The following is a 25,365-nucleotide window of genomic DNA, read 5'->3' as shown; positions in this document are numbered from 1 at the left end:
TACCACAACTGGGCTACTGTACTCATCCAAACTGCCCTTGAAGATAAGCAGGAGTATACGTGTGTCAGTGTGTGTGTGTATTTTCATGCCATTGTCTGCCTGTGTGTGCTGAGTGCTGGCAGTGTATGGTTTGTTTACTGGCCCCACTGAAGCGTGGGGTATCTCTGCGCTAGGCACATCTCTCTACCCTATATAGCAATGGAAGGCTGTGTTGTTTCACCTGTTGTGCTTCTCCGCTCACCACTAAAAGCAGCGCACAAGTGCAGAGTCACATGGCAAAAGTCACATGTGTCCAGCCTGGAACGGAGAGATTAAAGGAGGGGGGAGAAATGAAAGAACCCGCGTTCCGCAACATGAATCCACACTCACATACGGACACACACACACGCGGTCACAGCAGTGCGAACATGCCACTGATCCAAGTGGCAAGCGGCTCCGGGTCTTGAGCTTATGCAAAACACACATGTTGACACACATATACACAGACACACGCTAAGGCTATTGCTGTGTTCCACTATTGAACCACTATCCAATAGTCCCTATATTGGAACTACAGTACATGAGCCAATAGCGTAGGACTCTCTGGAGCAGACCAACATGCATTTACACCATGACTAATATCAGTTGTTTCATAGTTTAGATATAGCCTCACATTCTGCATTGTAAACCATAAAGACACAGGGTACACTATTCAGATTTAGCCACAGAAAGTGCACTAAATATGTAGACAAAGCAGGCATGGAAATGCACTATATAGTGAATAGGCCTTAGTGTGAGACGTAGCCCATCAATATGGTGTGCATAATATACAGTAGTAAATAGAGCATAGGTTTGAAAATAAAGCCAAATAACAGTGTACTTTAGAGTAAATAGTAAACTTTGTGCATTTTTATACTTCTAAATGATGTGTACCTCAAGACATTTCTGGCACAGCCCAAACTACAGCGCTACAAATTGAATATTATGTAGTTAGTTTCAGACATAGCGCAAATAGTGCTCTATATAGTGCATATTCCAGAGTTGGGACATAGCCCCAAATGCAGTAATAAAATACTGATAATTTTTATATGAATTATGCAGAGAACCATAGTGTAAAACATAGCTTTAAAAAGTGCATTATGTACTGAATAGGGCAGAGTCCAAAATATATTATACATTATTAAATTATTAGAGCATAAGTATGAAAATAACTAAATATAATGTGCTATATAGCGAATAGGGCATTGTTTCAGACAGCTAACAGTTGTGTACCTCTAAGCATTTCTGAAACAATTCAAGTAATGCACGGTATATACCAGAATGTACTCTATATAGTGAACCAAGCTTAATTTTAGACATAGCCAGAACAGTGCAGTATATAGTGCATGCATGGGACTAGTTTGCCACAAAAACTGCAATATATGCAGCAGTAAATAAGCATAGGCCTCAGATTTGGCCCCAAAACAGCACAAGTCAAAATACTGCACTATACAGTGCATATGCCAAAATTTAAAACGTAAAATAATGAACTATGTAATCAATATGTTTTGATCAAAGCTCGGAACAGTGCACTATAGAGGGAATGGACCATAGTTTGGGGCATAGACCCATGCTATTTAGTGTGTATACAGACAGACCTAAATAACCATGAGTGCATAGATTGGCTATAGATCATTGGCTACACAGTAGTAAACATGATGTATTTTTAAGCTGTATACAAAATTATATACAAAATATGCACAGTATTGTGAATCAACTAGTTTTAAACAGGGCACAAAAACAGTATTTTAGACACAATCCAAAAGAATGAAGCATACAATGAATAGGTATAAACCCTCAAACATGCCTAAACATTATAAAATATAAAGTATGAACTACTGGAAATTTAAGACCCCTAACATCATATAGAATGTGTAATATAAAGAGAGTAGGTCATAGATTTAGACATGGTTTTGGACAGATCATAAATCTCAGTCTTCCTGCTGCTGTGATGTTTGTTTTCCAGTCCTAGTAATGTAAGACGGGGTGTTTTCTTGCTGTGATGGAGGGGTTAGGGGCGAGACGGAGGGGTGGGATGAAAAGAAAGCAGGGCAGCAGGGCTTGATGGAGGTGGAAGGGCTTCTGCATTCTGGACCTAAAGCTGCAAATCTGCTCTCAGCTGGTGGACATGTGTGCAGGCCCGATTTAGCCGCACACCTGCTGGAGGAAGACGAGTAACTCTGGCCGCGGAGCTATTTTAAACCCCTCTTTAACAAGTTCCTCTTATAGTTGTGTCCTAGTGAGCGAGTGGGCAAGTGACAGAGAGTGACAGACCAGCTGGGCGAAGTGTGTGTGCCTATGTGTGTGTGTGTCCTCGTTGAGGCGGCTATGAGGCAATAGTTCGGCCAGAAGTCAAACTTACAAGACATCATTACACACTCTCTACTCAAGCCTCAGAGAGGATTATGTGGTTTCTGACACTGTGTAAGACGCTGTTGTCTCCATGTCCAGTGACACTATGTGTAAGTGAGAACATTAAATGCTGTAACCCACTATAACCATACCTGTTTGTGTATGTGTGTGTTTGCAGTGTTGAACGGCAGCAGTCACTCTCCCACAGCGCTGAATGGAGCTCCCTCCACTCCCAATGGTTTCAGTAACGGCCCGGCCAGCTCCTCCACCGGCTCTCTGCCCACCCAGCAGCTGCCCCCGGCCTGTGGAGCGCGGCAGCTCTGCAAACTCAAGCGCTTCCTGACCACGTTGCAGCAGTTCGGCAACGACATCTCGCCCGAAATTGGAGAGCGAGTCCGCAGCCTCGTACTCGGCCTGGTGGTGAGTAACTTACTCTGACACACAGACAGAGAGCTAGCTAGAGAAACTGATAGACAAATGAACAGGAAGACAGATCAATAGATGGGTGGATGGATGGACAAATGGTATGAAGGATGGATGAACGGACTGGCAGACAAACAGATAGCTAGACTTATGCATAGCTTGATAAACTGACAGACAGATAGATAGAAAGCACAGATGGACAAACAATAAACAGATATATTGGCAGATAATCAGATGGTCTAAGGTACAGATGAAAATACAACCACATACGGATGGATAGACAGACTGACAGATAGATAACTGGATAGACATATAGATATTGGGACAAATGAACAGACAGAGCTAGACATATAGACATACCCAGCATAACAGAGAATGTTCAAAAAACATTTAGCCACATTTTGAAAAGGTTCCACTAACATTCACACATGACACACATGAATAATGGTTTGCTTTATAATGTTATTAAAACATTTCTTACATAACTATCCCAGCTACATAATTAATAACTTTAATAAAAAACTTTAAGCGTTAAATAAAAACATTCTAAGAACATCCAAACAAAATGAACAGATTGAACGTTCCAAGGATATTAATTGTAACGTTCAGAAAACATTATACTAACCATAAAATGTTAGCTGGGCAGATAGATAGACAAGGAGACAAATATCTCTCTGTCTGATTGTTGTGTAACTGATCTGTGTGTGTGTTTGTTATCAGAACTCCACTCTCACTATAGAAGAATTCCACTCCAAACTGCAGGAGGCCACCAACTTTCCCCTGCGCCCCTTCGTCATTCCGTTCCTCAAGGTGAGATCGCATGACATTACCAACACACCAGACACCCCAGAAACCCTGAACACTGCTGATTTAATAAATATTATTGATGTACATTCTGATCAAGTCAGATTGTAGCGCTTTGTGTCAGTTCACTGTCACTGACAGTTCACTGGCTCTGATTATCTGGACCTAAATCGGACACTGCGTCCAGCTCCGTGAGTGTGCAACAAAAACTCATCTCGCTGCAATGTGGCTCGGCTAAAGCACGAAACACGCTGGTGGAGATGCAGCATATGTCCCTCTGTGAGCTGTACTAAAGCCTGGCTGTGTGTGTATGTGTGTGTGTATAGAGTCGCTCCTTATGGCACACCATATGGGGCTGTGGGGTAGACTTTGAAACAGACAGGCAGAGTGACGAACAAAAGGAAGGTAGATGGATGACGGCCAGAATCAACTCAGACACACACACACACACATGTATACTTGATGCACACATTCACTTGATGCACAAACTCTCTTAGCTGCCCACACAGAATTCCCCTGACTGGGATAACATGCAATTCCCACATCATTGTGAGCATGTGTGTGTGTGTATGAGTGTGTGTGATTGAAGTCCAGTTGATAAAGCCCCCTGAGTAGGCCAGACTGTGCTGTGGCTGCGCTCTGATGATCCAGCCTCTCCATATGGCCCTCATTTGCGATTCATTAAAACTGGCAAACTTGTGTTTACCCCGAGCGGAGTGGAGCCGAGCCGAGTGGCCAAAAGAAGATTTTACTGACAGATGTTAAAGCCGCCTGCGATCTGCTGCAGACGACAACTTAGACCAATCACTGCATATCCCAAAGCTTTGTACACACACACACACACACACAAATATATACACTTATACATAACCACCCAAGGGTACGTCTTGGGAATACCCAAACCTGTATAAGTTGTGAGGTGATAGCTTGTGAGTAAGATTGAATTTATTGAACGAGCCCTGATAGTGAGTACCAGCTGTATGGGAAATTTGTCTATTTCTGAAGCAGTGCATTGTCACATGTGTACCAAAAAGTCACAGTGCAGAAACTCTGGCAGAAATCACATCCACATTAAATGCAGGAGTCCCAACACACATGTCCCACAGTATAGCCTTTTTTTTTTCGCAAAAGTCATGGTCCAAGGGTATCATGGATGCCTGAACTTTTCCAGGCCTTGTAGAAAAGTTCTGCCAATAAAATAGGGCTTCCTGGAGCTGATAAACACAAACCTGTTGGTACCAGGCCTATTGCCAAAATAGAGGGCAATACGCACTTGTGGAATTGTGGAGCTACACCTACAATAAAAAAATAATATAATAATAAATACCAATACTAATCTCTCTCTTTCTCGCTGTGTGTGTGTGTGTGTATCAGGCAAACCTGCCTCTGCTGCAGAGGGAGTTGTTACACTGTGCTCGGATGGCTAAGCAGACTCCAGCGCAGTATTTAGCTCAGCACGAGCAGCTGCTCCTGGACGCTAATGCTAGCTCCCCCCTCGACTCCTCCGAAATACTGCTGGAGCTCAACGAACACGGCAAGAGACGCACTCCTGACAGGTAACACACGCGCACGCAGGCACTTGTATAGTATACATGTAGTTGTGAATGGAAACTCGGGCACGCAAAAATGTGTAAACATACAGAAAGTCAGAGGTATACACACACTGGAATGTATGTGAACACACACCTACACACCTACTGTCATACATTCACACAGAGTCGTGCACTTCAGTGTGTATACTCACTTTAACATAAATACGTCTGGACATAAATATACGGACAGTCAAGCAAAGAGCAAAAATGCAGACATACACACACATACACAAAGTCACACACACACACACACACTAAAGCTGAGTTATGGGATGGGTGCCGGAGAGGTTAGGAAATGCAGAGAGTGAGGGAGAGAAAGGCATGAGTGAATAAACGACTGGGAGAGAAAGAGAGTGGAGTGCTAAGTGTGGGGGAGTGAGTGAGGGAGTTGCAGGGTAAACAAGTTAGCGATTGAGGACGTGGGTGAAGGAATGAGAAAGTGGGTTACTGAATGATGAGGGTGAAGTTAGGGGGCAAGAGTTGGGACGTGAGTAAATGAGTTTGTGAGAATCAGAGTTAGAAAGTGAATAAATGTGTGAATGAGGAACAGAGTTAGGGAGTGAGTGAATGAGAACTGAGTTAGAAAGTGAATAAATGAGTGAGTGAGGGACAGAGTCAAAAAATTAATAAATGAGTGCGTGAGTGACTGAGTACATAAGTGAGTTAGTGTGTTAGTGAGTGAGATCAGAGTTAAGGAGTCAGTGAGTGAGAGAGCGATGGAGTTATGGATTGAATAAGTGAGTAAAGACTGGCTGGGTGAATGAATTAGAGAAAAGGTGAATAAGGGAATGAATAAACGAGTGAGGATGTAAATGAATGAGTGAGCCAATAATTGAATGAACAAGTGAGAGAGTGAGGTTTTACAGGCCCAGATGTTTCAGCATAACACAACCGCAGCACCCAGATCAACAGACGCTTTGTTACACACACTCGCACACACACACACACAACCTAGATTAAAACGTAGACGACAAGATTTAAAGAACAACTGCCCATCTATTTCTCTCAGTCTCCCATTTCTCTCTCTCTCCTATGAGCCGCCCATATGTCAGGGATGTGTCCAGATGGTGATCCTCTGAACCCCTGCCTGAGATGATCCTGAGGGGGAGGGAGAGAAAAATTGAGAGAGAGAGAAAGACAGATATAGAGAGAGTGAGAGAGACACAGAGAGGAAAAGAGAGATAGAATGATGGAGCAGGCGTTTCTTCAGTAATCCACACACCTCCGGCCCAGGGCCGAGAGCTTGTGGTGGCATGGTGGCTGCTTCAGCTGCTGCTGTGATTTGTGGGAAAGCAGTTCAGCTTGTTGGTTTGATGGCTTGTGATCATCCATCTTCCTCTTGATTATATTCCAGAGGTTTTAATTTCGTAAAATTTAAAGAAACTCATAATTTTTAGGTGTTCTCTTATTTTTTCTTCCAGAGCTGTATGTAAGTAGTAACCATGTGTGTTATATGTGTGTAAATGCAGTATGTAATATGTTCCAAATGTATTATATATATATGTATATATGAAATCACCCGTATGTTACAGTATTCCCTATTATAAATCTATCATATAGCTGTTAATACTAATAGTATTCTATTATTATAATAATTTAATCATATATTAGGCTTTACAACAGATTTTGGACATTCTGTGTCCTGCAAATGACAATGTGTCGATGTGTATGTGTGGGTATTGCTGCGGTTTGAGCAGTGACGGAGGGAGGGAGGGATGCATGGATGGAGGGAGAGGAAGATTTACCTCGGGATGCCTGGCCGCTGCACTGAAGCTAAACAGATTAATATCAACACTGGAGCACAGGCCGGCCAGATGGCTCACACACACACCAGTGTCACCGAACATCTGCCAGAGAGCGCTTACACACAGCGCAGCTCAGCAGCTCTGACCTCAGAGAGAGAAAGAGAGAGAGAGGATGGGAAAGACAGCATGAGTAAGAGAGAGTGAGACAGTGAAACAGAAGAGAGTGAGAGAGTGAGGGAGCAGAGTAAGACAGGGAGGGAGAGAGATTAAGGGTTGGATGTTCCTGCATAGACGGGCTGGTGGGTGGGTCTGCATATGGCACACAGCTGGACTCAGCAGTTGTAGGAGGGCGGAGAGGAGAGAAATGGAGAAAAACAGACTGAGAGAGACGCAGTACTGTCTGAAATGCAGCACATTTTTCAGTTCTGCTTTGTTTTAGCTCTTATGGGTTCACAATTGGACCCATGAATTAAACTGTGCCGGAAACAAAACACTAGTTTTGTGATTATGATGCTGTGTATTGTGATAACGAACCATTATATTAAGTTAGTTTAGTAGCAGCAAACATGTGTTTATAGGTCCACGCATATTAGTTCCACCCTGTGGAACCTTCTCCAAAATGTCCAAACGTTACTGCACATAAAATATGGCAGGATGACACATTCAGGTTAAAGCAATTGTCCACATATTCCTCCACCAAAAGTTAACAGCAGGGTAGCTGTGATGCTACCAGTGATTACAGTCATTTCCAGTCAGCCTCAGCAGGGTTAGAGCAGTTAACTTCCTGCGATCACTAATCTGCTTGTGGCGGAATGCAATCAAATCCTCACAGTGTCTTCATTTAACACCCTTAAATTTAAAAGAAGCAATGAATGAGCTGACTGCTAACCCAGGATTTTACTTGGTGTCTGACTACCTTTTATACCTCCTAAGTTTGTCCTAATATTTCTGCATCCCTCTGCCCCATCACCCCATCAGGACCAAAGATGCTGCAGCTGAAAGGGATGGGCTACACGCAGAGCATCTGGCGAAGAGGCCGTGTACAGTCAGCCCCAGCCAACGCTTCAGCCCCAGCAGTGGCCTGGCTGCCCACGCGCCCCCTAATGGCCTGCCTACGCACCCCCCCAACGGCCTGCATCCGACCCCCCCAGGCCCACAGCAGTACCGACTGGAGGACATGGCCCTGGCTCATCATTACAGAGACGCATACAGACATGTGGAGCACAGGGAGGCCAGAGAGCGCCACCGCCAGACAGGTCAGCCCCCAATCCCACAAAAATAAAGCATTTACGCCTGTCATTTTAACTAATTTTGTGGAAGATACTGTTGAAGAAATTATTGCTATAAACAATATTATTGTCATTTTAAGACCCTTAAATTCCACTGAGATAACGATCATTTAATATCAGAACAGTAAGTGATGATATTATGGGTTTTACCAAATATTTTTAACAAAATATGGAATTAATCATAGTTTAGGAAAAATATAATTTTTTTCTGCACCTACTGCTGAATTTCACACTGTGCGTATGGAGTCGCAGTTATTGAAGCATTGGTCATTGCATGACTGGCTTAAATATTGTTCAATGTTGTAGATGTAACCAACTATACAAAAACATAAACACAAAAAATAATATCACAATTAGCACATATTTATTGTACGATAAGCTAAAATTGTAATTATCATGACAGGCCTGTTGTTTTTCACTATCAGACCCCCTCTCATACAATGGAAAGAGAACACTGGGAACAACAATGGGAAGAAAACACCTAGCAACCAACACACCATACTATACTATCACCTTAACAACCACCTAGCAACATACCATCCCAACACATCAGCAACTAAAACCTATATCATAGCAGTACGGTAACAACTGGCCAGAAACACATAAGCAACTGCCAAGCAATACCATAGCATCCACCTGACAACACCTTAGCAACCAACCCCTATAACACATGGACATTGCTGAGTTGCAATCACACTTGCAGTTTAATTTAATGCCATTTAATGCATTATGAATATAGTTCAAAGAGTGTATACTTACGGACAAAAATGTGTGTCATTCTCACTCATAAATATATATATATATATGTGTGTGTGTTGCAGCTGTGCATGGGGCACGTCAGGAGGAGGTGATCGATCACCGGCTGACTGACCGCGAGTGGGCCGAGGAGTGGAAGCACCTGGATAACGTATGTCCACCTTTCAGTTCACTTTTCCCCACCTGTGTGTCGAGTTATTCTGAGGAGGGCTGCTGTGTGTGTGTGTGTGTGTGTGTGTGCATCTGTGTCAGCTAAGGGTGTGACTTAAAGTAGATGAATGCTGAATTCTTGAGAAGGAGTGTCCACAAACATTTGGACATATAGTGCTTTTAAATCCGTCTACATTTCCACACTGTCTCAGAGTCTGCTGAGGGTCTTCACTGGTCCTCCTACACAAAACTCTGCAGCACCAAACACACACACACACACACACACACACACACACACACACACAGTGCAAGTTAAAAAAGGGGCACAGATGGAGTGAAGGACCCAGCGGAGAGATCCAGCTGGGCTCTGCAGCTGAGAGAGAGACCGGCCTGAGTTGGACCACAGCCAAGCTCACTCACTCACACACACACACACACAAACACACTCCACTGATATAAATATAACACACATACACACAGTGAGAATGAGCAAGGAGAGAGAGAGAGAGAGAGAGAGATGGTAGAGAGAGGTGTGTAATGAATGGGATTGGTTGCTGCCGTTGGCGCTACATCTGTTTCAGGGCTAGTGTTGCTGCTTTTGTGCTGCTTATCCACTCAAGCGCTCACAGCACTACTGGCATTGTTACACACAGACACACACTCACACAAAAACGCACACATTCACAAACACACACTCTAACTCACAAACACACACACACACACACTTACAAATACAAACACATATAAGTGCCTACACAATCACACACACACAAACACATACAGACACACAAACCTACACCCATACAAACACAAGTGTACACACACATTGGAACAGCTGTACACGTCCTACACAGCTCTTTGGGTCACACCTGGACAGCTCTAATGGGTTTAGCAAACACTGCAGCGCTCCCAGCTAAAAGCTCCATACCTCTGCTGCTAACACACACGAACACACACACACACACACACACACATTCTCTCTCTAAATACAGCTTCAAGTTTTAACTCGACTTAAACACAGGTGCTGTCCTGATACACAACACACCTTTCTTCTATCTCTTTTTTTCCTTCTACTCTTTTTACTTTCTCCATCACTTTCTCTTTCTATATTTTTCCTTAATTTCTCCCTATTTTTCATTCTATTCGTCTCTGTCTTATATCCCTCTTTAAATCTTTTATCGCTGAGGTGTAGCCTTTCCTCCAATAAAGACGCTCTCTCTCACTTTCCTTCTCTCTCAGTTGTTGAATTGTATCATGGACATGGTGGAGAAGACGCGGCGCTCGCTGACTGTCCTGCGGCGTTGTCAGGAGGCAGACCGCGAGGAGATGAACCACTGGATCCGGCGCTACAGCGATGTGGAGGATATGAAAAAAGGTGGGGGCTCCGCCCAGCGGCCGCTCCATCATCAACACAAGCCTTCATCCCCCCCCAACAGCACTAACGGCAGCGAGCCTCAGCACATAGGTACACCTTTGCTGCAGAATGGGCGGACCGACAGCTCTCAGCATGCTTCACACACACACACACACACACACACACACACACACATGAATACACAAACACACACACAAATACACACACCACCTGCTCCTTCTTTACTCTACCTCCCTATCACATGTTTTTAACCTAAATACCTTTCTTACTGTGCACCCTAATATGGAACCATAGGTCACCATGACCACAATACAAATATAGCCTTTATATTTAATGCCAAACCCATCAGTGAAGTAACACATATCTTCTGAATGTTTTGTGTAGTGATGATAAGTTTGACTCATAATTTCCTGATATTATCCTTGAATCCACCTTGAATCCATAATCTAATACAGTGTGAGGCATCAGGCAGTGTATTCATTACCATTAGGTGTAAAAACTTTCTATGAGGGAACCTAGAGGTGTTAAACTCTGAAGCAAATATCCACTTCCATTCACCACCACTGTGAACCATCTAGGTTTCTAGATGCCTACACTAATAAACTTTGCTATCTATTTGTGGTTAGTGTGGTGCAGTGGATAACACCACCGCCTACCAGTGAGCTACCATGTGGGAGACTGGGGTTCAATTCCCGGTCTGGGTGACTATGCTGTGCTACACCAATGGGCAAGACTTGGGCAAGACTCCTAACATTACATTGGTCTACCTCTGTAATAGGAATCACCTCGTTAGTCAATTGGATAAGAGGGTCAGCTAAATGCCGTAAACATAAATGTTAATGTAAATTACTCTGATTGGTTTGTAAAAGAATCCGTGAATACATGAATCTCACTCCCTTCAAGTGTAGGCAGGCACATCCTACAGCAGAAGGAGCGAAACACATTTCCCTCCGTTTCCTTTTATTTCTGTTTATAAATAAGAGTAAATCTACAGTTACAGTAGATACAGGAATCACCTTTTCCTTCTTCTATTGTATAATTGATGACAATAGATATGAAGTTGTGTTAGATATGAGGTTGCATTTTCTCTGTCTTTAACACAAATATAAACACACACAAAAACATACACACACATTCTTAGTACACACACTCAGTTGAAGTGACTTTCTCACACCCTCATTGGCAGATATACATCGGGACTTTCTGCATCGGCCCCCATCTGGATACCTTCCTGAAGAGATCTGGAGGAAAGCAGGTATGAGTCACACCCCTAAACACACACACACACACACACACAGGATAAGGCCAAAGTGCTCTCTTTTTGTCCCAGCTATGAACGACAACTGCAGTTAAAAGTAGGGCCTGACCGATATATCGTTCGGCCAATACTTACAAACAGCAGTTTTTTTGTATTGGCTTATAATTATTCCCTTATTAGGGTAGGCCATATAATCAGATTCATTACAATCAGAAACATCATAAAAAGATGTATTAAGAGAACTGATACAAAATAAAAACAAATTACTTGAAACCACTTTAGGAATGATGTAAATTCAGAACTCAATTATACCATTAACTATAATATAAGTTTAACTATTGTAAAATATATACATACTAATATACTTTTTTTTACATAATATATAGTATATTATGCATATTTATAGTGTATGCATACATGTACATATATACATGCATATACACATGTATGCAAATGTTTGGACACCATGAGTGAATGGGCAATGGAAAACGCAAATACATAGTTGCATATAAAAAAAGTTAATGGTAGCAATTAAAATTTTAACCCTGTAAATTCGATATCGGCCTCCAATATTTCTATATCTGTCAGGCCCTAGTTAGAAGTGCAGTGTAAATGCAGCACCCTGTAGAAACACAACAGCAAACAAACTGCACAGCAGCAGCTAGCAGCCACTAATAATAAACTTTAACAATGCAGTTATTTATATTTTATGATATTTATTTTTATATTGTACACCACACACATATACATATAGCTCACAAGACACACATATACAGCTCTGGAAAAAAATATATATATATATGAGACCACTTAAAAATATAATCAAGAAGAAGATGGATGATCGCAAGCCATCAGACCAAGCTTAACTGTTTAAACTTTTGCACCAGGAGTAAAGCAGCATAAAGTTATTAAAAAGCAGTGTGTAAGACTGGTGGAGGAGAACATGATGCCAAGATGCATGAAAGCTGTGATTAAAAACTAGGGTTATTCCACCAAATATTGATTTTTTTGAACTCTTAAAACTGTTTAAATATACTTTCTTTGCATTATTTGAGGTCTAAAAGCAGCCATTTCTCATTTTCTGCAAATAAATGCTTTAAATGACAATATTTAGACAGTAGAAATGTTGTCTGTTGTTTATACAATAAAACAATATTAACTTTACTCAAACATACACCTATAAAAAGCACCATCAGAGAAACTGATTCAGAAACTGAAGTGGTCTCTTATTTATTTTCCAGAGCTGTATGTATATGGCACACAGGTCAGAGTGAAGAGGAAGAAAGAAAATAGCCAGGAGGGTGAGGGGGAAAGGTAGAAAGATGGGGAAAAAAGAGTGGTTGGAAGTATGGAGAGTATGGAGTTTTTCTGGTAGTTCTATGGTATTTTTGGTGGTTGATATGGTGTTGCTAGGCAGTTACTATGACTACTACTATGAAAGCTATAGTGATGGAAGACAGGCGGAGTTGACTGAAGGATGAAGAAGGAGAATAGATTGTTGCTGGTGGTTGCAATGATATTTTAGATGGGTGATATGGTGTTGCTAGAAGCCCAGGTAGGCACTATAATGCTGGCATATGGTTGGTATGATATCCCTGGTGTAGAGCCGCAACAGATTCAATATAATTAGTGGAGATGGAAAAGCAATGTGTGAGGGAAAATGGGCTAACTCATAAAGTTTGCATTAAATATCAATATCTTTCACACTGTAACATCTTCTGGATATTTAAAGGACATTCAAACCCCACGTTCAGCTGTTTCTGACAGAGGGCATGGCAGAAATAATCGGTGACTAATTGACTAAGCTACTAATTGAAAATATCATGGAGTTTAGTCAGCCCTACCCAGGTGGTTACTGTGGTGTATAGTAAAGGTTTAGTAAATGAAAAATGGTAAAGGAAACAATATGAAACAGAAAAAAGAGAGGAGTGGAAATGGAGAAGGATATTACCACTCACAGGAAACTCCTAATCAATGCTAATGCGGCTAACAGAGAATAGAGAAGAATGAAAAAATGAGTTAGCATGACCTCAGGGGAGAAAAGCAAGGCCCTGACAGATTTCAATCATTGTTAACAGCCAGACGCCCACCTGACCTAGTGTCAGGTGCCCAGAGGGTCCGAAGTGACCTTCACAGCTGGTTGAGATGTGAAGTGGGTCTCTGCTGCTGCTGCAGAACGTGTGTGCTGCATTTGCACTCTTTCCAAAGCCATTTTAATTGCAGTTGTTTTTCATGCAGGTGCCCCCAGCATCCCGCTCTCCCCAGCACTAAAGCAGCTCCACAGCAAGCAGGGTGAGTATAACAGCAACCCCAGTCCACCTGTACACTCACTACACACTCACTGGCCACTTTATTGGAAACACATTCCATCTTGTGCCGCCATGTTTCTAGAACCACATACACTGAAACACCTGTCTTGTACTTCACTGGCCACAAATAAAACATGGATAAACGCTTTAGTCTGTTACTGTCCACCAGCAAGATGAGCTACAAGGAAGGTGTTTCTAATAAAGTGGCCAGTGAGTGGCCAACCAATGTGACAGGCAGTATGGCAGCCGTAAAAATGAGTAACTCAGAAATGTAATGCACTGCTCATGTTTTCCAGCTGAGAGAAAACACACTCTGGTTTAGTACAGTACACGCTGAAGCTGCTTTGAAGAGGAATAGTTAGGGGAGAAAAAAAACAAAAAACAAAAAAAAAACTTGAAACCTGACAGATCCCGGTGGGATTAAAACGTTAATATCGCTGCCCCCATGTTTTCCATTACCTGCTAATTGCTCCAGCATCTGCTCCGAAGTCTCCTTGATAAAAATTAATTAAATTTGCAAACTAATCTTAGTGGTGCATGCGGCGAGTCTGATAATTGAGAGTCCTGAGGTTTTGTGTGGATACGGGGGGTGTGGGGTGTGTGACTGGGGGGTATGAAGAAAGAAATGAAAGAAACGAAGGATGAAGGTGGAGACAGGATGAAAAAATGGAGACGTGTGTATGTGTGTGTGTGTGGAGGTGAAGAGAAGATGAACAGAATACTAACTAGCTCTTCAGCTGAGACAGCAGAGATTGTTGGGTTCTAGGTGTACACAAATACACACACACACACTCACACTCCAACACACACATGGGCTGAATCAGTCAGGGTGGGAGAATTACAGAGAGAAAAACATAGCAAATATTAATGACTTTCGATTCTCCAGTATTTAGAATAAATACAGAGTAAAGCAGAAAATGTGGAGCCAAACTCGTGGCATTGCAGTTTAGTCATGGCAGAAAGCAGGATGTATTTCCCATGTGCAGAATATTGCATTTTATTTACCATGCTCAGGTGTCACTCATGCTCATGTAGGCTCCACCTCAAAACAGGATATATTAATATGAGGCAGATGGTTTTAATTTTATGGCTAAGCAGCGCAGGTATACATATGTTTGCCTGTACCACATATGAGGGTCAGCTCTCAGAGTTAAAATAGGACTCTGTGTTTAAATGAGAAACGGGTGTAAAACCATCAGCCGTGAGCGCAGACCTTAATGAGCTAGGCCCCGAGCTTCTATTTTCAACTGTGTCCAAACACACCTGCCTGTCCTAAAAACACACACACACACCATTCACTCATACACAACGGCATTTGTAGAACAAAGGACAACAGGATATGTCCTCACTTGTAGCCCTGCTCTTCATCTGAGTTACGAGCAGCCAGTATTAGAGCAATTAATCCTGTCCTAGCTAACGGTGTGTTTACACTCAGGCTCCCTTTAAAGGCCTCATACTATAAAATATTTTAATAATTTGATGGCATACGCAACTGTTGTTGATATACTGTACATATGTGTCTATGTCGCCTACTGCACTTTAGTTCCACCCATTTATGCTGAAGTTATAAGGAGTATTTTATAAGGAGTGGACTGCTTTTTGAATAAGACACTTCAACATATCAGAACAGGGCTTATTTGCATTTGTTGGTTTTAAAAGGACAGCACCAAAAAATGAATAGTGGCAAATGTCATACAGTGATGTTTTGGGGGAACAACAAAGAAAAATGTGGGATATGGGCCCTTTAAATTTACCCTCTGCCTTTATTGTTGGACGCATTGTAAAACACAATATGTTAATTATTTTGTGGAAACCCCTTTTAATAATGTATTTAACTACTACCCATGGCTGACACAGAATCTAGTAGGAAGCCTCCACTAGAGGGTAGAGACAGTATATAGTCAAACTTCTACAAAAGCAGGATAAACTCCTGTATATCAAAAGAAACTATGAATAAGCAGGTGTCTGACAAATGCATTTGTCTATATAGTGTATCTTTATGCTGGCATTGAAATGCTTTTTACTGACGTGTATAATCAGTTTAGGGCTTCTCTTCTGTAAGGATCTGCCTATTAATTAATGTGTTTATTAGGATAGTTTAAGGTGTTTAGATCACACTATTTGCATGCAAGGATAAATATAATGAAAATATAATGGTAGAAGCAGCTGCTTTGTGCTTCAGTATTAAGGGGTTAACCTCCGGTTAGGCCTGTGTGTATTCTCTGAGGAGCAGGAGAGTGTATAAAGGCCCTGAGTATTGCGTTAATTGGTAAGTTTGTGAGTAAAGGAAGAAAGTTTGGAGACAGCTGCTGTTGTCAGCGGTGTAAGCGACTGTAAGCAGAGACGCTCTGCATTCATTATTAAAGGCTTCCTTTTTCTGACTGAATCTGTTAAATCTTGGATGATGTACATCTGCTTCGAGCCGTAAAACAAGCAGAGAGCTTAGAAGGTCTCAATAAAGGATGATGAGGGGAATACAGAGCAGAGGAGGAGAGGCCTACAGGGGCTAATTTCTGACTTTCCCCTCTCTATTCCCCCTCCTACCTTTCCCTCTCACTAATCTCCCCTCAATCTCTCCCAACCTCTACCTTTCCTCTGTCTTTATCACCATCTCTCTTACTTTCTTTACATTCTATCTTCTCTCTTTCTTTCTATTATACCTCTTTTTCTCTTTTACTATTTTCTCTTGCTTTTCATTTGCGTTTACCTATTTTCTGTTTTTCTGACTTTCTCTTTAGTCCCCCCACTCCCTATCTCTGCCTTACCTCACCCCATTTCCAGCCCAGCCCCCGTTACCTATATCTCTGTCCTACCTATCCCTGTTTTATCTCTCTGCTCTGTGGACTTATATGTGTTATTTAATTTAAGAAGGCAAATGACTAAGAACAGATTTTCTGATTTTAAATACAATATAAATCTCTACATCTCTCTCACAGAGGAGGCAGTGAACGAGGTAAAGAGGCAGGCCATGTCGGAGCTGCAGAAGGCCGTGGGCGAGGCAGAGAGGAAAGCTCATGAGATGATTTCGGCTGAACGCTCAAAGATGGAGAGAGCACTGGCCGAAGCAAAGAGACAGGCTTCAGAGGATGCACTGTCCGTCATTAACCAGCAGGAGGATTCAAGTGAGGTGAGACACACACACTGTATCCCTGAATATGTCGCATAAGTTTTACACACCAATCAGCTGATCAATGTATGTATATTTATACTATATGTCCTGGAGTATATCAGCCCCAACTGGACCACTTCCTGTCACATAGCTTACCTAAGTGGCGTCCACTTCACACCACACGGCCAATCACACTCCTCACTGCCCTCAGAATAGCACACATACTGTCACACACTTCCCCTCTTCATCTAACACACACTCACAGCGCCTCCAGTGCCTTCCTCCATCACTCTCTCTCTCCTCATTTATCTTCTCTCTCTCTCTCTTTCTCGATGAGAGCCGTCTCCCCCGCAGGCCAGTGTTTCGGCTTTATCAGCTGAGAGCTGCTTCCAAATCCACAGTCTGAGATCTGGGAATCCATTCCATTAAAGATGGAGCTAATCCCAATTCCAATTAATGAAATAGTTTAACCAGAAATCAGATTTACTCAGTCATCCCAGAAAGTAGTTCATTGGTTAAGACATGTTTGTAATTAGCTTCTTTGACTTTCTTTGGCTAACGCTACTAACAAGTAATAAAAGCTCATATACAAAATTATGTACATTGTGATAATTGCCAGCCTAAATGATCACACACTCGCCTAAATGATCGCACACTCGCCTCAGAGACATCTTTTTATGGTTTCAAATTTAGTCTGATACTTGTACAACTGCAATCATAGTACCAAAGGAACCACTTAGCAACACCTGTGCAACCACCTGTGATACAATAGTACTACACTTTAAACTATCTCTAAGCAACACCATAACGAACATGTGGGTTGCAGCAAGAAACACCATTTCAACCACCTGGCACACAATGGCAACCACCCTGCAACATCATCCAAACTACTTCCTGAAGCAAACAATTTGTAAAACCAAACCAACTGCTTGGACTACCATTGCACCCACCTAGCAACCAACACTCATGCAACAACTTTGAATAGTAAATAGCATGCACCTTGTAACACCATAGTAGCCACCTAGATGCTCTAGTTCTTCTTTTTTCTTCTTGTGTTATTCTCTCTAATTTGTACCAGCTAAATCGTTCCAACACCCTAGCAACCACTTTGGATACTGTAGCTGCCACCTAGTGTTGTGTGATACAATAACCACTGCTTACTAACCACCCAATAACACCTTATTAACAACCACAAAGCAACACTATAGCAATGACCTAGCACCCTCTTGGGATACCAAGCCACCTAGCATCCTCATACCAACCACCTGGGATACCACAACAACTCTTACACTCTCTTTTTCTACCTGTGTGTTGCAGAGTTGCTGGAACTGTGGCCGCAAGGCAAGTGAGACTTGCAGCGGCTGCAACACGGCGCGCTACTGCGGCTCCTTCTGCCAGCACAAGGATTGGGAGAAGCACCACCACGTGTGCGGCCAGGGCCTGCAGGGTCTGCCCGGAAGCAGCAGCGGAGTCCCTCTGGGGGCGGGGACACCATCCTCTTCATCCACATCCAATTCCTCCTCCTCTTCCTCCTCCAGCATCCCACCCACGCACTCTGAAAGCAACCCGCCCGGACCCCTGAGCCTGGCTGGAGCAGCAAGCAGCCCGAAGGACGCCGGCTCTGGCTCCAGCAGTGCCTCGCGCTCCACCACCCCCGCCACGCCAGCTCTGCTGGACTCCTCATCGCGCTGACACCTGCGACCCCACCCCTTTTCGGAATGGGCACACAAACAATACACACAAAAACCCACACCTGCTGCTGCTGCTTCTTGTGCACCCTCTCTGCTCCAAAAAACAAGCTGGGGAAAAATCTCTGCTAGTGGGGCTTTTCCGTTGTTTGGAACTCCGGAATGATAAAGACTGTAAAAAGGACAACTCCCTGTATCCCAGCCATCTCTATTCAGTCACAGACAATATAAACATACAATATTGGAAGGGTTTAAGTTAACAAAGGCCATAGGATGCTTGGATACGATTCCGATCTGCATAAAAATTCTGTCTTATTATAAATAAGGCACGTTACATTTGATAAGTAGATTGATCAGTAACTTTAGGCTTGGCTATGCTAATAAGTGGCCTCAATAGTTTAAGCCCAGTGTGCATGAAGGAGGCATCCTGGAATCTCCTGACTGGGACATTTTGTTTTCTTTCCGAGACTGTAACAGGAGTCAAAACTCCTTCATTTTTATTTTTGTGGAGGGGCAGTAGACACCTCCCTCAGTCCACATCTGGAATTACAGCGCTCCTGTCCGCACACAGTTCTAAAATATTTCTTTCAGCTGGTTTGTTTTTGGCTTTAATGACATATAAAGAAAAGTCCAAAAAAATTATAAATAATCCAAAATAAATAATAAACAAATAATAATAAATAATAATACAATTTTAAAAAGCTTAAAGACCAGATAACTACCTTGCTAGCGAGCCAAGAAAAACCTACACCGGACTCACCTCTCTGTTGTGACGCGAACCCAAAAGAATTGTACGTAAAAAAAAAAAAAAAAAAACGATCCAAACCTTTTTAAATACACTGCCAAAGTTAACCAAGAGTCAAGGAGAAGCACTCGTCTCGTAACCAAACGCAAACGACTTCACCTCCTTCACCCTGAGGATGGTTTCTGTGGGAAAAATGATGAGCGAAAAGGAGCGGCTCCCTGTAAACCTCCTCAACCCACCCCAAGAACCCCAACCCACCCCAAGAACCCCAACCCACCCTAACGAACTGACTCGCTCAAATAAAAAGGCTATAGACAGGCAAGCGAACTGGACGAGATGGCGGGACAAACAACAAAGAAGTGGAAATAGAAAAGGAGAAAGACAAAAACGCACTCTTGACCTCTCTCGAAGGAAAAGATGAATGGCATTGGGAACTGCCAAAAAAAAAAAAAAAGACTGTCTGTGCAAGGATTGTACACAAGCTTTTTTCAGAAGCAGTTGTACTTCCTTTTTTCTAAAAAAAAAAAAAAAAAGGCAAGAAAAGGGACATGGACAAAATACTTTTTTTGCATTGAGTCGTTCTCATCATTTCACCCACCTGTCTTTTGTTCCTCCAAAGCATGACAAGCAGACTAACTAATGCGCCTCATGAAGGCAGTGTAGACTTGGTTCTCTTCTCTTTTCTATCTATCTATTTATTTATCTCCGTCTCTATCTTCTTCCCTTCTACATCCTCCTTTGTCTTTTCTTCCTTCTCTCCTGCTGTGAAGCCCTGTCCCCTCCCCTCTCAGCAACAGAAAAATGAGCAGATATGTAAGAAGGGATCAAACATGTAGATATTTCCTCTGTTCTTTTCTTTTCTTGGTTCTGTTTCTCTACATCTCTGTCTCTGATGTCTGTCTGCGCTGCCCTTGTGTGTGAAAAGGAAAAATTGACTTTTATTTTATTTTATCTTTTTTTGTTCGGGCTGAAAAAAGAAAAGAAAAGAAAAGAAAAGAAAGGACGCTCGGAGGGGAGAAAGGTTGTGCTGTACCTTATTGTTGGATTTGTTGGGTGTCATGAGAAATCCTCATGTAGAGTATTTTATATGTGGCTCGCATTGTGAGACAGCGAGAGGACGGAGGTGCAATATAGAGAAGAGAATTCAGCTACTGAATGGAACCTCAGAAACCACCCTTAGGGTAACCTTATATTATAAATATACATATAAATATATTTAAAATAACAACAGTAACTTAATGTGAATGTATATAGTATTTAAACAAACAAACAAAAAAAGAAAAAAAAGAAAAAGAGGTCCAAAAAATGTGTTTGCCAAATAACAGAAACCTTTAAAGTATAACGTCTAGAATTTTCTAGAAAGTTCTCTCCACTCTTTTCCTTCCGAATCAAAAGCAGTTGTAATTACTCATTCACACTCATTCACATCTGCGTTTAACCCCCATGTATTTAACTCTGTATAGTATGTAATCTATAGTCGTAGGTAAAAGGGGGGAGGATATGGGAGTGATTTTCTCATCACCGCTCGTATAGATTACTGCTAGAGGGCTTCACTTTGACTGATTCTCTGAAACCTCCACACACTCTTTTCCCCTTTAGGAAGAGAGCAGCGATGCGGTTTGAAGTGTGTAATGCAGCCTGCCTACTAACTAGAGTGGTGATGACAGTTTTTCAGAAGCTGAGAGAGCAAAGGAGCTGGGATTGTCACACAGATCTAAGAAGTGACCCTGATCTACTGAATACAATATCACCAAATCGACGCACCAATTTTTGGGATATGCTTTAAATGGGCATTAAAAGATAAATGAAAAGAAAACACATTGGAAAAAAAACACAAATATTTGGGTATCTCTTGTGAATTTCTAAAAATCCCAAAAACTCTGTTAGCATTAGATCCCCCAGCATCATTCCAACAAATTCTTCCTCTAACCTGCAGATTCAGTAGCTAGCCCTCTTTTCTGAGGCGGTGGAGTGCCCAATGGCACAATCAAATGTGAAAAACACACTTGATAAGGTTTAAGAGTGTGTGGAGTGAAGTCAAAAAGGGTCTGAGTGAAATCCTCACACTAGCAAAGCACTAGCAAAAGGCCATGCCGTTCCTGAGGGCTCTCCAATGTGACAAAAGCCCTCAAAAGTGAAGTGAAGTGACCAGTCGCTGTGTATCCTTTCATCATTTTGGTCACCCGAACGAACAACCAAAAGCACTCCAGCTTTACAGTGAAGGGTTCCCGCCTGCAAATGTCAAACCGAACAGGCGAAACGTGTTGTGCACTCGAAACGTCTCGTACACATGCCGTACCTCCGATATGGACCAAAACTTGAACGTTTTATTGTTTATTGTGTCATTGTTGTAGAGCTTTTGATGTTTTGATTGACAGCTCCATTAATTTATCACATATTTGCATATTTGAATGATCTATTTTCTTATTTCATAATCTAAATTAATATATTCAAGTCATTTTTTTTAGCCATGTAGTTCTCTGTTGCCTGCTTACAGTGTGTATACAAGCAGATGATCTGAACTGAGGTACAGTATGTAGTTCTCTCTCTCGCCTGACAGTCCGTTTTATTTGTTGGGATGTTTTTGGGGGCCGAACCTCTTTGGCCCTTATTTCTCCTCTCTCCTCACCCTCTCCTTCTCTCTTCCTCACTAGCTACCTCCTATTTAAGAGTGTGAGAGCACCACCTAAGCTCAGAAAACCATTAGCAGACATGCAAACCTGAACCAACCATCACCCAGCTTTAGTTACGCCGTCACGTTTGAGTTAATGTCTGTTACTTTTTTTATATTCTTTTTTATAAATAAAAGATTATTGAGATGCACGAGTGTGAAGAACCTTAACAAGCTTCATGTAAATTGAAGGTTCTAAGTCAGTTTAAGTATACTCTTTTTTGAGAAAAGAATAATTAAGAACCATTATTTTTAAAATGAAGACTGACTATGGGTAGACTCATATTTTCGCTCTCAGAATAGATAATAAGAATTACGCACAGTGTTATATTCTGTGCTACATATAACACAGGCAGTGTGTTTTTACATTATTCACCTGAGATCCGTTTAAAACCCTCACAAATTAACTTCCTAAATGCATATAATTCATTAATGTGTACTGTTTAAACAAATGTCATATGTAAGTATAATAAAAAATATACTATAAACAGTCTAAAATACAGTGGATTTGGTGAGAAAAGATTTGGGCTACTTTACCTGTTGTGTGAACGTAGCCTTAGTTAAAAAAGTAAAAACACATCAACACATTATTTTAGGTTAAGTTTGGATTTAGACCAATCTAACCTTGCTTTTTTTCATGTTCCGTTATAAATAACACATAAACATATCAGTTCTGTCTTTATTTAAACATGTATTGCAGCTCAACACATCTCATAGTTAAAATAACCAAAAGCACAGACCAAAGCATCTCTGCACGCTGGTGGATCCTGAAGCAGCGTTAATATTTCGGACTTTGCGTGAACTGTGAACCAAAGTGTCGGGAACAAACCACACGTATGAAGCACAAGCACCAAACCACAAGTAGGAGAGAAGAGATTTGTAGCTTATAGAAATAAAAAAATGAAAGTGTTGCTTGTTTCTGCAAATCCAAAGCATCTGATAACTCTACTACAGGCGTCTGAGGCCAAGCTAGCTCAAGGATGTAAGAGATATTATTGTGAGAGCGAATGAGTTAGTGTGTGAAGAACGAGAGGGCATGAATGTGTGCTTGAGAGATAGAGGCTTTCTATTCATAATCTTTGCTGTACAAACTACTTGAATCTCCAGAGCTTTAATAGAACACCCACAAGCAAAATTAAGGCAGAGAAATGATATGCATGCACTTCTCTTCCTCCCGTCTTACTTTATCTAGGCTTTGCATGTCTGCTTAGCTCATCACATTTATTTCATATACACGTGCGCGCTGCTGTATATGATCTAATTTGTGTTTCCAACCAAAGCTGAACCAAAAAAGAGGTGGGGAGAAAATAATACTAACACACTAATGCATCTCCCACTGTGTGCTGTAGGCTATACTCTGATCAGCGGTAACATTAGCACCACCTCCTTGTTTCAACACTCACTGTTACCTAATTTCAACAGCTTCACCGACCTCACATCCTGTATGTTTCTCTGCATACTTTATTATTCTCCTTTCACCCTGTTCTTCAATGGTCAGGACCACCACAGTGGTCATTATTATGATCCCACATTTGGAGGGGTTAAACATGGGTCCCATCTGAGTTGTACACAGCTATACAGTGTAGTATGCAGAGAAACAGAAGAAATGCAGTCTGTAATTTCAAGTACAGTAGAGAACTACAAAGTTTTCATATATTTTCAATGGTTGTGGAAACAAGGAGGTGGTGTTAATGTTTTAGATGATCGATGTATCATTCACTATTTTGCGCCCAGTGGGAGGTGCTGGTTCTCTGGGCATATTTACAGTGGTGGTGCTGAGGGGTTTTATGGAGAGACACTCTGGAGAAATTTGCATGGGCTTACTAGCAAAGAGGCTACTAGGGTTACTGCAGCTAGCTGCTAATCATGGCAGCCACTGGAGAGAGAGAAACCAAGCATATATCTACTTTAAAGCAGACAACACACTAACGCAAATCTGAAAGTCATACAAACTCTAGGCAGGCTTGAGAATTAAATCGATGGTACGTTTAATTTAAAGGGAATCGGTCACTTAAAGATGCTAGGCACCAGTTAGCATGATGTTATTTGCTGGTACAATGCTAACTTCTCATCTTTTTTATTATTTTCTTTCCTTTTTGGGAGTGACCTATTCCCTTAAGCTTAAGAACTCTTATAGTTATGCTGAGATGCCTATGTTTCAAGCTTATTAGTTTTATAACGGCATCCATGAGGGGTATAGCTGTGATGTTTTGCTAGCCAAAATGCATGCAAGTCCAAATAGGGACCCTTTACAGTGGACATGGCTCATCCTGTTGTTCTGTAAACCTCACACTAATAAGACTAAAACAACAGTGCTATTGATAGCAAAGCTGGAGTGGACGCTTGATCTCCCAAATGCTAAAATAAGTAGAGGCATTTTTTTGTAAAGATACTAAAAGACAAAGGCTTGGTTTGACATGTTTAGGGAAACATTATTTACTGTATTGTGCAATACATTGTTACAGAAAAGACATTGTTTCTGTAGGAAAAGGTTGGCGTGATGAAGAAAATGTTTTTTTTTTACTCTTTAAAGGTCCTGTTATCAGTCTCTAGATGAAGTGAACTGTGCCAGGAGATTTTTGATCACATTTTTTTTCCTTGCATGCTCTCCTCCCTCTTTTGCTGCCCCCTTTCTGTCCCTTACTGTGCGCTTCGTTGGATATGTGACGCTGTAAACATTCTAAATCAGGTTATTGTCTGTGTTGAGATACGTATCTGTGTAATTAAAAAACAGTGAAATATAAACATGTGTCATTTATTTGTTGGTTTATTGAAAACAGTGATGTAAAATTACACTTGTATGCATGTTATTTATATATATTCAAATTTTACTGTTTTAGGTTGCACGTAATCCTTTACTTATTTTAGCTTATTTTTTCATGGGTGTCTAAAATGCTTGCAGAGTAAATATAGAATCATGAAAGATAGACTTAAAGTTATACATTTTTGTCAGTTTTTCAGACATTAAAATCAGTATTGGAACACACTGTAATCACTTTCACACACACAAAAAAAATCCCTTTTTAGTCTAGGTTTAGGCTTAATCTGGGTCTTGGAAACTGGTCTTTTTGTACACAACAT

General features: G+C 41.5%; 1 protein-coding gene across 5 annotated transcripts in view; it reads left to right on the top strand.

Moving 5' to 3' along the window:
- The window catches only part of cbfa2t3 (CBFA2/RUNX1 partner transcriptional co-repressor 3), a 77,521-nt gene extending 52,492 nt beyond the window's left edge, over positions 1-25,029 (top strand). For 2 of the 5 annotated variants that reach the window (XM_022665138.2, XM_007230075.4), the window contains 10 exons: positions 2,549-2,790; positions 3,514-3,603; positions 4,972-5,153; positions 7,913-8,190; positions 9,045-9,130; positions 10,369-10,594; positions 11,691-11,759; positions 14,001-14,054; positions 17,008-17,198; positions 18,498-25,029. In XM_022665138.2, coding sequence (XP_022520859.1) covers positions 2,549-2,790; positions 3,514-3,603; positions 4,972-5,153; positions 7,913-8,190; positions 9,045-9,130; positions 10,369-10,594; positions 11,691-11,759; positions 14,001-14,054; positions 17,008-17,198; positions 18,498-18,872 — 1,793 coding nt within the window. In that variant the 3' untranslated portion in view covers positions 18,873-25,029. The remainder of the gene's footprint in view (positions 1-2,548; positions 2,791-3,513; positions 3,604-4,971; positions 5,154-7,912; positions 8,191-9,044; positions 9,131-10,368; positions 10,595-11,690; positions 11,760-14,000; positions 14,055-17,007; positions 17,199-18,497) is intronic. The other 3 variants (XM_022665142.2, XM_049471044.1, XM_049471043.1) reach the window with 3 other exon arrangements.
- The last annotated feature ends 336 nt before the right edge of the window (positions 25,030-25,365 follow it).

Source organism: Astyanax mexicanus, chromosome 23 (genome assembly GCF_023375975.1).
Source record: "Astyanax mexicanus isolate ESR-SI-001 chromosome 23, AstMex3_surface, whole genome shotgun sequence".
Classification (NCBI taxonomy): Eukaryota; Metazoa; Chordata; class Actinopteri; order Characiformes; family Acestrorhamphidae; genus Astyanax; species Astyanax mexicanus.
Note: the sequence above shows the minus strand (reverse complement) of the source record. Positions and strands in the feature narration are given on the sequence as shown.